This window comes from Onychostoma macrolepis, chromosome 19 (genome assembly GCF_012432095.1).
Source record: "Onychostoma macrolepis isolate SWU-2019 chromosome 19, ASM1243209v1, whole genome shotgun sequence".
NCBI classification, from domain to species: domain Eukaryota; kingdom Metazoa; phylum Chordata; class Actinopteri; order Cypriniformes; family Cyprinidae; genus Onychostoma; species Onychostoma macrolepis.
Window position 1 is genome coordinate 16,332,021 of NC_081173.1, and position 16,342 is coordinate 16,348,362.

The 16,342-nt window shown below is 36.5% G+C and overlaps 1 protein-coding gene across 7 annotated transcripts in view; it reads left to right on the forward strand.

Moving 5' to 3' along the window:
* ppp1r9a (protein phosphatase 1, regulatory subunit 9A) overlaps positions 1-16,342 on the forward strand; it is a 53,092-nt gene that overhangs the window by 27,450 nt on the left and 9,300 nt on the right. For all 7 annotated transcript variants that reach the window (XM_058752801.1, XM_058752804.1, XM_058752799.1 and 4 more), the window contains exons 6-11: positions 268-403; positions 9,022-9,174; positions 9,793-9,846; positions 11,043-11,272; positions 14,116-14,212; positions 15,294-15,441. In XM_058752801.1, coding sequence (XP_058608784.1) covers positions 268-403; positions 9,022-9,174; positions 9,793-9,846; positions 11,043-11,272; positions 14,116-14,212; positions 15,294-15,441 — 818 coding nt within the window. The remainder of the gene's footprint in view (positions 1-267; positions 404-9,021; positions 9,175-9,792; positions 9,847-11,042; positions 11,273-14,115; positions 14,213-15,293; positions 15,442-16,342) is intronic.

Sequence of the window (16,342 nt, forward strand, 5' to 3'; positions counted from 1 at the left end):
TTGTTGAAGCCAGACACTGCATGAAAAGAGCTTGACATATTTCACTTCACTGAAACAGAAAAGAAGGGTTTTATACCTTTCTCTATTTTACTGAATGACATGCAATTTCACCTTCCACATTTTTATACCCACCTCATTTATGTAAAATCTATTCTGTTCATTGTCTCCATTTGAAAATCAATAGCCATAATCTTTTATAGCCTCTGCCAAACTGCATTTGTTCACAAAGCCCCTCCCTTCTCATTGGCAGTTTGTGTGTCTTTGCAGGTTTGTGATTGGCCGAGAGCGTCCGGGACAGCAGAGCGAGGTGGCACAACTCATCAGTCAGACTCTGGAGCAGGAGAGACGTCAGAGAGAGTTGATGGAGCAGCAGTATGCCCAGTATGATGCTGATGATGACGAGGTGAGCACATAGCACAGAACAGGTCTCACGTCAGAGCTTGTCTGAGCGTGTCAGTGACTGTCTGAACAGGTTAATCAACCATCACGAGCCAGTTGGAGCAGGTTCAAATCTATTATCCATGATTCGTCCATGCTACAAGCCTCAACCTGTTACAATTTGTCACATTAAAGTGCAGCAGGATGAAGCAGCTCTGCTAGTCAAAATCAGGTTAGCTGTAACCTGTTCAGTCATATTAAAAATAATGGTAACACTTTAGTATAGGGACCAGTTCTCACTATTAACTAGTTATTAGCCTGCCTACTATTAACATATTAGCTATTTATTAGTGCTTATAAAGCACATATTCTGAATGACCATATTCTACGTCCCTAATCCTACCCAATACCTAAACTTAACAACTACTTTACTAACTATTAATAAGCAGCAAATTAGAAGTTTACTGAGGAAGAAGTCATAGTTAAAGGTCCCATGACATGCTGCTTTTTGGATGCTTTTATATAGGCCTAATTGGTCCCTAGTACTGTATCTGAAGTCTCTTTCCCGAAATTCAGCCTTGGTGCAGAATTTCAGCCACTACGAGCCAGTCCCACAATGAGCTTTCCTCAGGACGTGCCATTTCTGTGTCTGTAGCTTTAAATGCTAATGAGGAGGAGAGAGGCGGGGCAAGGTGGAGGGTGGGGGTGTGGCCTTAACCAGCTTGCGCTACCATGCGCTAATGTTGACAGTGGATGTATGGCAATGGCTCATAGACACACAGTCCTTCAAGCTTTTCAGTTTGACCCAGAATCTGATCTGGATGGAGAAGGACTGGATGAAGAAGTTGCAACTCAGCAGCTACAGCAGGACGTCTCCGAATGGTTAGTTTAAAATATTGTGTCTGGATACGGTACTTTAGTTGGTTTGTTTATGTATGCTGTTACAGTTATTATCATGTAGCTAATGTTAGCCATAGGCTCGGATGAAGGAACTAAAAAAAATATTTCGGTGTTCATTTGTACATCCAAACACAGAGCAACTGTTATGCTTCGCTCGTTTGCAAGCCATGATGTCTCTCGAGGAAAAAAAATATATTGCGCTCGCCTCGCACAGTGGTAGCTCATTTTCTCATGGGCGGGCAAAGCAGAGAAAGGGGAGGTAACCTTTCCCCGTATGACGACATAAAGGGAAGATTCCAGATTGGGCATCTGAGCTTTCATTTTCTCAAAGACGAAGCAGGATACCCAGGGCTCGGTTTACACCTATCGCCATTTCTAGCCACTGGGGGACCATAGGCAGGCTAGCGGAACTCATATTAATGTTAAAAAGAACCTCATAAAGTGAAATTTTCATGCCATGGGACCTTTAATGGTTTGGACCTTAAAATAAAGTGTAACCAAAATAATACTATGAACTGTAGGCTTGCATAGTTCTGGTTTATCAACATATCTGTTGTATAATTTCTTCTCACATATTTTTCTAAATTTGCTGCTGGAAAGATAAGATAGTACTTCTAGTGCCACAAAAACACTTGTTGCTCCATCTATTTAAGTCTTCCTGTTGAAAGAAAAAATCTTAAATATAAAATATAAATAATATGTAAATCTCAAAATCTAAAACAAATGGGTTTTCAAAAAGCAAAGTAGGACTAATCATGTGGAACATTAGTATTTCCTTGCTGTATATTATTATTATTATTAGTGTGTGTATACAGTATATATATACAGTGAGGAAAATAAGTATTTGAACACCCTGCTATTTTGCAAGTTCTCCCACTTAGAAGTCATGGAGGGTCTGAAATTGTCATCGTAGGTGCATGTCCACTGTGAGAGACATAATCTAAAAAAAATCCAGAAATCACAATGTATGATTTTTAACTATTTATTTGTATGATACAGCTGCAAATAATTATTTGAACACCTGTCTATCAGCTAGAATTCTGACCCTCAAAGACCTGTTAGTCTGCCTTTAAAATGTCCACCTCCACTCCATTTATTATCCTAAATTAGATGCACCTGATTGAGGTCGTTAGCTGCATAAAGACACCTGTCCACCCCATACAATCAGTAAGAATCCAACTACTAACATGGCCAAGGCCAAAGAGCTGTCCAAAGACACTAGAGACAAAATTGTACACCTCCACAAGGCTGGAAAGGGCTACGGGAAATTGCCAAGCAGCTTGGTGAAAAAGGTCCACTGTTGGAGCAATCATTAGAAAATGGAAGAAGCTAAACATGACTGTCAATCTCCCTCGGACTGGGGCTCCATGCAAGATCTCACCTCGTGGGGTCTCAATGATCCTAAGAAAGGTGAGAAATCAGCCCAGAACTACACGGGAGGAGTTGGTCAATGACCTGAAAAGAGCTGGGACCACCGTTTCCAAGGTTACTGTTGGTAATACACTAAGACGTCATGGTTTGAAATCATGCATGGCACGGAAGGTTCCCCTGCTTAAACCAGTACATGTCCAGGCCCGACTTAAGTTTGCCAATGACCATTTGGATGATCCAGAGGAGTCATGGGAGAAAGTCATGTGGTCAGATGAGACCAAAATAGAACTTTTTGGTTATAATTCCACTAAACGTGTTTGGAGGAAGAAGAATGATGAATGATACCATCCCAAGAACACCATCCCTACTGTGAAGCATGGGGGTGGTAGCATCATGCTTTGGGGGTGTTTTTCTGCACATGGGACAGGGCGACTGCATTGTATTAAGGAGAGGATGACCGGGGCCATGTATTGCGAGATTTTGGGGAACAACCTCCTTCCCTCAGTTAGAGCATTGAAGATGGGTCGAGGCTGGGTCTTCCAACATGACAATGACCAAGCACACAGCCAGGATAACCAAGGAGTGGCTCTGTAAGAAGCATATCAAGGTTCTGGCGTGGCCTAGCCAGTCTCCAGACCTAAACCCAATAGAGAATCTTTGGAGGAGCTCAAACTCCGTGTTTCTCAGCGACAGGCCAGAAACCTGACTGATCTAGAGAAGATCTGTGTGGAGGTGGGCCAAAATCCCTCCTGCAGTGTGTGCAAACCTGGTGAAAAACTACAGGAAACGTTTGACCTCTGTAATTGCAAACAAAGGCTACTGTACCAAATATTAACATTGATTTTCTCAGGTGTTCAAATACTTATTTGCAGCTGTATCATACAAATAAATAGTTAAAAATCATACATTATGATTTCTGGATTTTTTTTAGATTATGTCTCTCACAGTGGACATGCACCTACGATGACAATTTCAGACCCTCCATGATTTCTAAGTGGGAGAACTTGCAAAATAGCAGGGTGTTCAAATACTTATTTTCCTCACTGTATATATATATATATATATATATATATATATATATATATATATATATACTGTGTGCGTGTGTGTGTGTGTATATATATATATATATATATATATATATATATATATATATATATATACACATAAAGAATAAAATGTATATCGAAATAATTTTTACACATTTACCAAATATGTTGCTGTTTCATTCAGCTTTTAACATGGAATCCATGTTTACTCAAGTTTATTGTTATTATCATTATTAAGTAGATAAATTATCTATCTTATTATAAATTATCTCTTCTTCTCGGAGTAAAAAATATTTTATAATTTAGTTCAACAAAAATAAAATTTTAAGTATAAAATTGATTATATCCCACTTGATTTTTTTTTTCTTCACACTCTAAAAATCAGTCTTACTACATAATAATATATTGTTGGCATGATATTTCTCCTGTGTTACAAATTAGAGTTCAGCACTGTTACAAAGTGTGCTAAGGTTGTTGAGAGCTTCTCATGGAAAAGCACCCACAGTGGAAGCTTTCTGCTCCATGGAGAGTTGATGGGGTTTGTTATATTACTAGTCACTGAGCAGTTATTGCTCAGTTCTCATTAGCGGATCGGGGGGCGGCCTGGCTTTCCAAACAAGAAGGCCACAAGTCTGTCGTCATGTCTGTGACTGTGCTGCGATCGGTTTTCAAAGGATTCAGAGCGGTGCATTACCATAATGCATTCAGGTCTGTCGCAGCGGTGGGATTCTATACGAAAGCTCTGATGACTGACTGAAGAAAGCGTTGAATTAATTGCCCGCTACGATTCAGAGACAATTACATCAGTAGACCGGGCAATTTCTACCTTGTGATTTGGAGGACACGGACAATTTAGCATTATAGTGTCTAGTGCGGCGCAGAATGATGCAAGACTCACACATACTGATGCAAGAGTGAATTTGTAATGCCTCTCATTATTTATTAGTGAGAATCTAAATGAACATTTCGACTGGATGTGTGTGTTGATTTCAGATAGCATCACAATCTCACATTATACATTTAGCTGATGTCATTCTAATGTACCCGCACGGTTTTATTTGTTCCTCCTCTGCGGTAACGTCTGGATATTGTGCAGCGGCTGGCTCGGATGCAGACTGCACTCTTGAAATGGCTGTGCGATCAGCACTGTTTTATAATTCTGGCACAGGCGGCTTCTCCCAGCAGACAGGCTGCCCGTAAGGAATTGTAATGAATGTAGCAGTCCCTGCTAAAAGATTAGCATGTTTGCGTGTGGGTGGGTGGGTGTTTGTTCGTGCGAATGTGCTGTGTGCGTGTGCTTGGGCGTCAGCACATGTGAATGTCTGTTTAAATGTGTCATATCAGTGTCATGCAAGAGAGGCCTCAAAAAATGAAGGTTTAGGGGCTGGTGTGTTCACAGAGGCAGAATGGTGTGAACCTGCCTGAAATCTTGCTGTGCTGTGGATTAGCAGCTGCCAAAACCATTCACAAGCTGCCTGCCAGCAGTAAATGGCCTTAAAACAGCAGGGTCCTGCAGGATATGGTGGTTATAAGGACATCCAAGAAAGGTTCTGAAAGGTTAGTGCTGATGGAACAGTAGCCTCAGCCACACTTATAAATATATGAATTTCACAGCATTATGTAATATCAAACTAAATAATGATGACTGTTTTGTAACTTAATTGTTTCAGCCATTTTGGCAATTACTTTTAACCAGCCATGACAGTGACTATGGACATCATGAATTTTTCATCAGCATATAGATTGCTTTTCTATGGATGCATAAATAAGTAGTATATTGGTTATGAGAGACAGACAATATTGCTAATTTCCCCCATTTTTACATTAGTTGTCTGTTCTACTGATCACATTAATAATTTAGAACTCTGGCAAATGTAATTTTTGAACATTTAAAAAAATAAATAAATAATATCCATTTTCTCATTGGATAATATTGTCTGAAAAAGATCCCAATATCAACCACTAATTTATGATATATCATATTTATTATATCAAATATATAAAAATGTATATTAGGCAAAATTGCTTATTTCCAATATTTTTACATTTAGTTACTTTACATTTACTGTTCACATAAAGTTAATCTTTAAAAGCACATAACAGTTAAATGTGTCCCTAGAAAATCTTTAGAAAATCTTAAAAATGTATCCATTTTTTTAATGTACATTATAATGTTCCCATGTTCAAATGTTGCATTTAGAACAATTTATTTAAATTTTTTGTGTTTTATTTTTAATTTATTTAGACAAAATAGTATTGAAATATAGTAAATGGAACTTATTTTGTAATCTAATACAGTGAAATTCATAATTTTATTTAGTGTGGCTTAAGTACTCTCTGTGCCTCTGTATATGACCTTCTTGCAATTAGTTTCCTCAAACTTGCGGTACGGCAACCACCAGCGTGTTAAAAGGATGGTGACACATATACTAATTGAATGCGACACTCCAAAATGAGCTAATTTGCCCCTTGAGAGTATCTGAGACGTAATATCATGCTGATGATATGGAGTCTGTGTGCTACGCTCCGTGTCCTCTCATTTAACGAGTGTGAGGGGATGAGAGAGAGATGAGGAGACACAAATGAGACACAATTGAGACCACTCAGGTTAAAGCAGTACAGTAGGACAGGGTTATATATGGCCTCCTGCCAGGCAGAATAATTTGATCTGGAAAGAAGGCCTCCTAGGGAACAGCCCTGCCCTGCAACCAGATACGAGCCCCAGCCAAGCAGAACCAACCTGTCTGTGTGTGTCTGCACATCCATCCGCCTAAAATAACTTTGGCAGATCCACACGCAAGCAAGAGAAATAGATTCTGCATGAATCGCTTTTATTCTGAAAAGAAACAGACCAAAACCATTCAAAAGTTTGGGATGAGTATGATATATATGCATATATATAAAATATAAAATATATACAGTGGTGTGAAAAAGTGTTGGCCCCCTTCCTAATTTTTACATTTTTTGCATATTTGTCACACTTAAAAGATTTAGGTCATCAAACAAATTTTAATATTACACAAAGATAATGCAAGTTTTTAAATGATGATTTCATTTATTAAGGGAAAAAAGCTGTTCAAGCCTACCTGGCCCTACATGAAAAATTAATTGCCCCCTCCTATTAAATCATTAAATCTGTGATTAACCACATTATTTTAGAAAGCTGAGTTAAATTTCACTAGCCAAACCCAGGCCTGATTACTGCCAGACCTGTTGAATCAAGAAATCACTTAAATAGAACCTGTCTGACAAAGTGAAGCATGTTTAAAGAGCAACACATCATTCCGCGATCTTAAGAAATTCATAAACAGATGAGAAACAAAATAGTTTACATGTATCAGTCTGGAAAGGGTTATAAAGCCATTTCTAAGGCTTTGGGACTCCAGCAAACCATGGTCAGAGCCATTAACCACAAATGGAGAAAACTTGGAACAGTGGTGAACCTTCCCAGGAGTGGCCAGCCTACCAAAATTACTCCAAGAGTGCAACGACGACTCATCCAGGAGATCATAAAAGAACCCAGAACAACATCTAAACAACTGCAGGCCTCACTTGCCTCAATTAAGGTCAGTGTTCATGATTCAACAATAAGAAAGAGACTGGGCAAAAACAGCATCCATGGGAGAGTTCCAAGGCAAAAGCCATTGCTGACCAAAAAGAACACAAAGGCTCGTCTCACATTTACCAAAATATATCTTGATTATCTCCAAGACTTCTGGGCAAATATTCTGTGGACTGATGCGACAAAAGTTGAACTTTTTGGAAGGTGTGTGTCCCGTTACATCTGGTGTAAAACCAACACAGCATTTCATAAAAAGAACATCATACCAACAGTCAAACATGGTGGTGGTAGTGTGATGGTTTGAGGCTGCTTTGCAGCTTCAGAACCTGGATGACTTGCCATAACTGATGAAACCATGAATTCTGCACTCTATCAGAAAATCCTGAAGGAGAATGTCCGGCCATCAGTTTGTGACCTCAAGCTCAAGTGCACTTGGGTTATGCAGCAGGACAATGATTCCAAACACACCAGCAAGTCCACCTCTGAATGTCTCAAGAAAAACAAAATTAGGTTTTGGAGTGGCCAAATCAAAGTCTGAACTTAAATCCAATTGAAATGCTGTGGCATGACCTTAAACAGTCCATTCATGCTCGAAAACCCTCCAATTTGGCTGATTTAAAACAATTCTGCAAAGAAGAGTGGGCCAAAATTCCTCCACAGCGACATGAAAGACTCATTGCCAGTTATCGCAAACGCTTGACTGCAGTTGTTGCTGCAAAGGGTGGCACAACCAGTTATTAGGTTTAGGAGGCAAGCACTTTTTCACACAGGGTCATGTGGGTTTGGATTTTGTTTTCCCTTCATAATAAAAAACTTCATTTAAAAACTGCCTGTTGTGTTTACTTGTGTTATCTTTGATTAATATTTAAATTTGTTTGATGATCTGAAACATTAAAGTGTGACAAACATGCAAAAAAATACAAAATCAGGAAGGGGGCCAACACTTTTTCACACGACTGTATATATTCAACAAGGACATGTTAAATGTAACAATGTGACAGTAAAGACATTTTATAATGTTACAAAAGATTTTTATTTCAAATAAATGTTGTTCTTTTGAACTTTCTATTCATCAAAGATTTTTGGAAAAAAAAAGTATCATATCATTTCCACAAAAAAATATTAAGCAGCACAACTGTTTTCAACATTAAAAATAACTAATCAGAATTTTTTTCCTGAGCAGCCAATTAGCATATTACAATGATTTTTGAAAGATTGTGTGACTGAAGACTAGAGTAATGGCTGCTGAAAATTCAGCTTTGCTATCACAGAAATAAATTACATTTTACAATATATTAAAATAGAAAACTTGTATTTAAAATTGTAATAATATTTCACAATATTGCTATTTTTACTGTATTTTTCAGCAAATAAATGCAGGCTTCGTAAGCATAAGAGACAGTTAAAAAACAGACCAAAATTGTCGAACAGTAGTGTATTTCATACATAAATACCACATTAAGAATTTCACATTTTTGTAGTTTGCCAAGTTTAACCATTTAAAATGTAATAGCACATCTCAGTGAGCTGTGCAAATCGAGGTAAAGTTCACATTTCACTTGGCTAAGCATGCCAGTTAATATAAAAGCAAAAAATCAGTTTTTTAGGATATGAAATGTTCTAGTATCTGTATTCTTAATAAAATACAGCATGCTGGACACACAATGTAAAGTTGTTTGGCCTTTTAAAGATAGAAACCCTTCACATTGATTGCGCCAGTAAATGCAGTGTGGATGTTTATTCCCATGTGCCCGTGCCCAGACAGGGGAGTACGCCACGGATGAGGAGGAGGAGGCGGGCCAGACGGGAACAGACAGAGATGTGGCCATTGAGGTTTTCGATTTACCTGAAAATGAGGACATCATCTCGCCATCAGAACTGGATGCCACCAAACTTTATCAGAAGTTTCGAGAGGTAAACCATGATTGCATGCATCATTATTATTTTTTTTTAAATGGATCAATGAAAGGAAGTACTTAACCTTTAGAAAAGGTCAAACTAAATATTAATTCAGCTTTCAGCTTTATTTTCTGTCTAAATACAGATAAAAATGTTAATTTTATGTTAAATAATAGTTTATCTTCTTTTGAACTTTCTAATCATCAAAGAATCATGTTTTCACAAAATATTAAGCAACTGTTTTCAACATTATTATCAATGTTTCTTGAGCAACAAATCAACATATTGAAATCATTTCTAAGTAATGACAGCTAAAAATGCAGCTAAATATGAATAAATTACATTAAAAATGTATTACAATGCTTATTTGAAATTGTAATAAATTCTTTTATCTTAACTCAATTGCTGCATATTCTTTTTCGAGAAATGATGTAAATATTATATCCCAGAACTCACTCATTCCTCAGTTGTCTCTGGCTCTCTGCTGTTCTTTCTCTTGAGTCTGGATTTGCAGAGAGAGAGAGTGTTGTCACGCAGAGAGAGCCACTCTGGTCAGTTTCCTTTGAGACGAGGACTGTCCTTGATCATCCACTCATCTTTCTTCTACTCTCTCTTATCCCTTTGTTTCTACAGCTGCAGATTAAACACACTGTCACTGAAGCTGAGATCCAGAAACTCAAGAACAAGGTAAGAGGCTACTGTATCTGCTAATATTTTTTCCTACAAATTGGATGTTTTTTCCCAACTGGAATTTGCAGTATGTTGTAGGAGTGTAAGTTTCCTTTATACTTCAAACTTTTTTGTTTGTTTTCAAGAAAGGCAGCAAAAAATAAAATAAAAATCAGTGTTATTTTAGTATTATTTACTATTATACTCTGTTATAATATTTATTAATATATTGAATTAGTTTTATATTTATATTGTTATTTTTCATATTTATTAATTTTTTAAAAATGTTTCAACTTAGCTTTAATTACTGTTTTAGTGATTTTAATGGCATAGTGTCTAATTTTTATTTATTTTTTATTTTTTAAGTTTTAGTTATTTGTTGAATATTAATATTCTATCTTAGCTTTCTTTATTTACTAAAAACTAATTTTATTAGTTTTAGTCTCAGTTTTAGTTAACAAAAACAACACTGGCAAAAATCTGATGTTTTTGTTGCAACCGACTCAAATCTGTTTTCTGTCTTGTAGTCTGAACCACAAAAACAGCAAACCAAATAGGGTTTTTGTCATTCAGAACATGGTGTATCTTGATCTCCAAATACACCTTTTTTACTCGCACTTTCCTCATAGCTAGTGGCATTCGCTACATAGTGAATAGTGAATGAGTGAATGAGTCAGCGGTTTTGAACAGTATATGCATGAATGCTTAAAGCACCTTCTCTTAAGCACCTTGTGAATTCAGTGGCAAATGTCATGTTAGACATGAGCAGAATCACAAATTTTAGCTTTCCACACTGACGGCTTCTCTCAGTTGTTGTCTGAGAAAATCTCTTGGCGTAGTGCTGACGTTTCCATCATTATTATAGTAACCCATGTAGATGCGCCGGATATTGACTGCCTGAACAAATGTCAGATTTCATCACTTGTAAAATGACAGTGTAGATAGTCAAGGCTAAATTTGAATTTGTTTATGGTGTGAACAAATCTATTTATATTCCTCCATCTCATATGAAGACATGTTGACATGTATTTTTCATTCTATCATTCAATGTATCTTTCCTGTAAAATAAAAGTAGTATGCACAGGAACATTTATTAAAGTTAGTAAATTGGGTCAGTTTTGTCTTTAATGTCCATTTAAACAGTTCACTATATGCTCTATTGACCTGTGGGATTTTTACCGTCATTTCCTCCCTGTGTCTATGTCTCTTTTTAGCTGGCTGCAGTGGAAAAAGAGAAGGCACGGTGGGAGAGAGAGAAGACGCAGCTCAAGCAAAGCATTGAGGATAATAAGGAGAGGATGCTAAAACTGGAGAGCTATTGGATCGAGGCTCAGACGCTGTGCCATACGGTCAACGAGCATCTGAAGGAGGCCCAAAGTCAGTATCAGGCTCTGGAAAAGAAGTACAACAAGGCCAAGAAGCTCATTAAGGACTTCCAGCAGAGGTAAAGATTCTGAGATGATCGAAGCGTACTTTAACTATGTCCTTTAAACATATGAGAATTCATAGAGAATACTAATTACATTTAAGGTAATTATAATACCAGTGCAGTGCTGAAGAGAAGGATCTTGATTATATGGTTGCTGTTCTATCACAAAAGACCACAAATGAGCTCATTACCATGAATGGTACAGTAGTAAAAGAACTTCAGAGTTTTTAAAGTAGCAGCGCTCTTAAACTCTGTTATTTGCCTTGCTGTCTGCTGCCTACATAGGGAGCTGCCATGTTAGGTAGCATACTAACCATCAGGGAACCTTCTAGGCAACCCAAATTGGAAACACTTATAGGTATATAAACACTCTTAAAAAGTTTGGTTTCGGTTAGATGTTTTATATTCAACAAGGCTGCATTTATTTAATTAAAGAGTTCGCTTTTGATTGATTTAATTCATCCTTGCTAAAAAGTAAAAACGTAAAGTTTTCATTCCTAAAAAAAACACTGATAAATGATACTGTAAATAGGAAGAAATTACTACAAATGATGTCAGTGGAGCTCGACATTAGCATGTGGCTAAGCTAACAGCACAATACCCTGTTTTAAAAATAAACAGCACATACAAGTAGTATATATAATGATATTTCTTATTTAATTAAACTGAAGTATTTTTATATAATTTTAACTGAATTAATTGTATTAGGGGTGTGCGATATGACAATTCTGATCGTGGACGATAAAATTTGTCTCCACAATCTGCTTTTTGAAGAAATACCGTAGTATCGTGATTCAGCGCACATTCTATCAGCTGCGGTTCTGGTGCCTCCGTCTCAATACTGTACAACACCACATACATTCACATCAGTGTTGACTCAGCGGTAGAGCTACTCTTATGGGACACTGCACTTATTCGCAGTCACAAATGTACATTATTCAGATCTGCTTTAAAGCCTTGCTGGTTAAATGTTTTATTCACGCGCTGGTCTGACGTGCGTTTTTTCTGAGCCCGTACACCCGAAGCGCGTGCACTAAAGCCTGTCAAAAAGCGCCTGATTACTGAACTAAGTTATCTTTTACACTAATACTGTCAAAACACACAAGGTTTATGTATAGACTCAGTTCGTTATGTCTAAAATGAAAGTAAACAGCTGAGAGAAAACGGATGCGTGCCTGTACTGTATATTAGAAGCGTGCAGGTCTTAAAGGGGCAGTACTGAACATGCTGCCGACTGTAATTAAAGGGATAGTTCACCCTAAAATTTAATTTCTGTCATTATTTACTAACTCGCATGTTGTCCCAAACCTGTATTAACTTCTTTCTTGTGCTGAACACAAAAGAAGATATTTTGAAGAATGTGTAACCAAACAATAGCTGGTCCACATTGACTTTGATAGAAGGGGAAAAAAATACTATGGAATAAGTCACTGGGGACCAGCAACTGTTTGTTTTTCCACGTTCCTCAAAATAGCATTTATGTTCAGCAGAAGAAACTCATTCAGGTTTAAAGCAACTTTTGAGTGAATAAATGATGGTATAAATATAAACACTTTTTATTTTGGGGTTAATTATTCCTTTAATGTTAATAAAACACCAAAACACAGAGAAAAATCACTCTTGACTGAAAAACGTTAATACAGTTGATTTAATAGGAATCAATCTATATAATGTTTTATTTTTATATTTGTTGATTCAATTTCTTGAATGCTCCTGCTAAATACACCTATTGTACCTGAAAATAAAACACTGTTTTATTTGTATATTATGTGTATTTGTAATGTGTATCTTTGTTCTCATTTTTTAATAACAAAGATAAAATAATGACAAAGATTTTTATCTTCGCCCACTTTGGCCTAAATATCCGCCATTCTTTTTAAATATTTTTGTTGCCTTGTTACTAATAGGGAAATTAGTTTGGCTGTAATGCTCAGACAACTTGCAAAACAGTAAAACCAACATGACAAAGAATCGTGATAAAATCGTGATTTTTCTAAAAAAATATTGTGATATGATATTTTTTCCATATCGCCCACCCCTAATTGTATTTATAATTAACATTCATAATATCACTTTGTCCACAATCTAGGATGGATTTTGAGCATGTTGCAGTGTATTATGGGATTGGCTTCTTCACAAATTTTGTCAACAAAATTCTTTGTCAAGAATGTGTTTGTGATGCAGCTCTCTGGGTTTTGGCACAGAGCCCTGGTGACAAGAAATGGCTTGTAGCCATTTACATACAAAGTCTGTTCTACTGTAAAACAGCTGTCATGCTGGACCAGGTATCTGCTGACGTAGCTGGTCGATAAGCATGGTGAAGCTAGAAGATCCAAATCTATATGAGTTACTAACCTTTTCAACAGGGTAGATTTTGTACTTAAATGCAGCTTAGGTTATAAAATGAAAAGATACGTTGCGATTATATAACTGTGAACTGTGAGTTTAATCTTCATGATGTCTGTGTGGCTGAAGGTTGTGAGAATCTCAGCGCACATTCCTCAAGCCTAAAAGTGTGTGTGAGCTGATCTCTGTGGTCATTTCTATCACAGCTCCTCTCCTCTGGAGCCTGACTGCCTTTAATTGTGGTTTCCCTTCAGGCATTATTGCCATAGTTAACTGCAGAGTCGCTGTCTATCCATACCGACAAGCCTGAGTAAGCACTCCATTGTACGATAAGTCTCTCAGTTGACAGTAGTTTGATGGATTTGTTTTTTGTTATTTGCTTGATAATGAGGTTCTCTGCTCTCGAAGCCATTCGAAATAGACTAATAGGTCCACGCAAACCCGTCGCAGCCTGTATATGAGCACAAGCATAATTGTCCTTTCGCCAAATCTCTGTCTTTGCTTGCTTTCAGAGAGATGGAGTTTGCTCAGAGGGAAGATGCAGAGAAGAAGAGGCTGGAGGAGGCGGAAAAAGCTCATTTGGCTGAAATCCAGAGTCTTCAAGTTAGGGTAATTATCTGCGCACACACACACACACGTCAGTGCATTTCATTGCATTTCATGGCAACTGTCTTGTACTGTGAAATCATCCAAGTCTGTTTGCTTAAGTCAGTTTTTGAGCCCGCATGGAATAGGTATATCGCAACTGAGCAAGATTCTTAAATGTTTTGCTGGAAATTTGGATGAGATAAAGCATAGGAATGATATTAAAACATTACAGACCATATCAGTTTGAATAATAATTAGGCAACACCCAGTAATGATCTCCTGAAGGTCAGGTGAATGAGAGTGTCAGTAAATGGTGCATTATTAGTATGCACAATTCATTGTGAGTGAATTCCACCTTTGGACAACCAGTAACAGAATTTTTCTGTAAATCTATTTAAAATATCACAGTTCATACTTTTATTGTAGTTAGATATGATTCATACAGGCCTTGTATTATCTTTTACAACCATCATACCATGAAGTGGGTCACATACATGGGCCATAAGAAAGCGTATAGAGTAGAACGTATAAAACATCTGTTTAACTTATAATATTACATTTAAAAGTTTCATAGGAGTGCATTCTGCCTCATTCAAAAGTTTTGGGTCAGCAGAATTAATTTTTTTTATTCAGCAAGGACACAATAACTTCAAAAATGGCCAGAAAGATATTTATAATGTAATATTATAATGTTACAAAAGCTGTCTATTTAAAAATAAATGCTGTTCTATCGAACTGTCTATTAATCAAAGAATCGCACACAAAATGTATCACAATTTCTACATGAATATTAAGCAGCTCAACTGTTTTCAACATTAATGAAAGAAGAAATATTTCTTGAGCACAAATCAGCATGTTAGATTCATTTCTGAAGGATCATGTGGATTAATAGCTGGATTAATAGCTGCTGAAAATTCAGTTTTGCCATCACAAGAATAAATTAAATTAAAAAAAATATATATGTGAAAATAGAAAACATATTTTACAATATTACTGTATTTTTCATCAAATAAATGGAGCCTTGGTGACCATAAGAGACTTCTATACTCTATAATCCATATGTGTATTGTATAAAAACTATAGCACGTGTGGTTTTGTATAGATTGCTACACTGGAGTCAGAGCTGATGCAGCTGATGAAGCAAAATGGCATCCAGGTAAACAATAACAACAACAGCGCTGAGAGCCGAGCCCAGCTGACTGAGAGACTGACAGCCTTACAGTGTCCAAGGAGAAGTGTTGCTGGAGGAGGTGAGTCACAAAAACACACCTCAACACTCTCACCCACTGGCTCATTAATTACAAAATGATCATCCGTCTTCTGTTTGACAAGTGTCCTCAAACCGGACCTCATATAAACACACTCTCACGTACCAGGACACACTTTATACAGCAGGTCATTTTTTGTACCCAAACTATTAATAGTGATATAGTGGTAGGTGAAGCACCATGCAGGTACCAGATGGGCATCATCATAATGTGACAGGAAACAATTAACACACAGGACAAATTTCCCTCTCAGTCTAGGTTAAAGCTGTGCTTATCAGAAAGATAGGATGAAAGGAGATGGGTTTCAGCTACTACAGAGGGGAAATATGTCAAATCCAATGTATAAAAGACACCCAATATTCCATGGCTTTTATTTAAAGTTCAGTGATGATATGATAAATATTGCTTTAATTTTTTTTTTTATCCTCATACAAATAAACAGAACAAGCCATTAAATAGGGAACTGAATAGGAATTGTTAACACAAAATATTTTGGGGATATTTACATGTAGTGTAACAAAGTCCGTCTAAAATTATAATAATATTGTGCTAATTCTTCATTATTATTATGCATTTTTATTATTATTATTTTTAATTTTGTTATTTAAAAATTATTGTACCATGCATTATAATGATGATAATATGACTCATATATTCTCATAAAATAAAAAAAATAGATATATTAAAAAATAGTAGTAGTAATAATAATCATAATGATAATCATTTGAATAAAAATAATTAGCTAATAATAATAATTAACCTAAAAATTATTTATACTATATTTTCAATACATTGACAGCTGAACAAACAATGCCCTGGGACACAACAGTGCGACATATTCAAAAAATATTTCTGTTGCTCATAGCCTCACTTGTCAAATTAA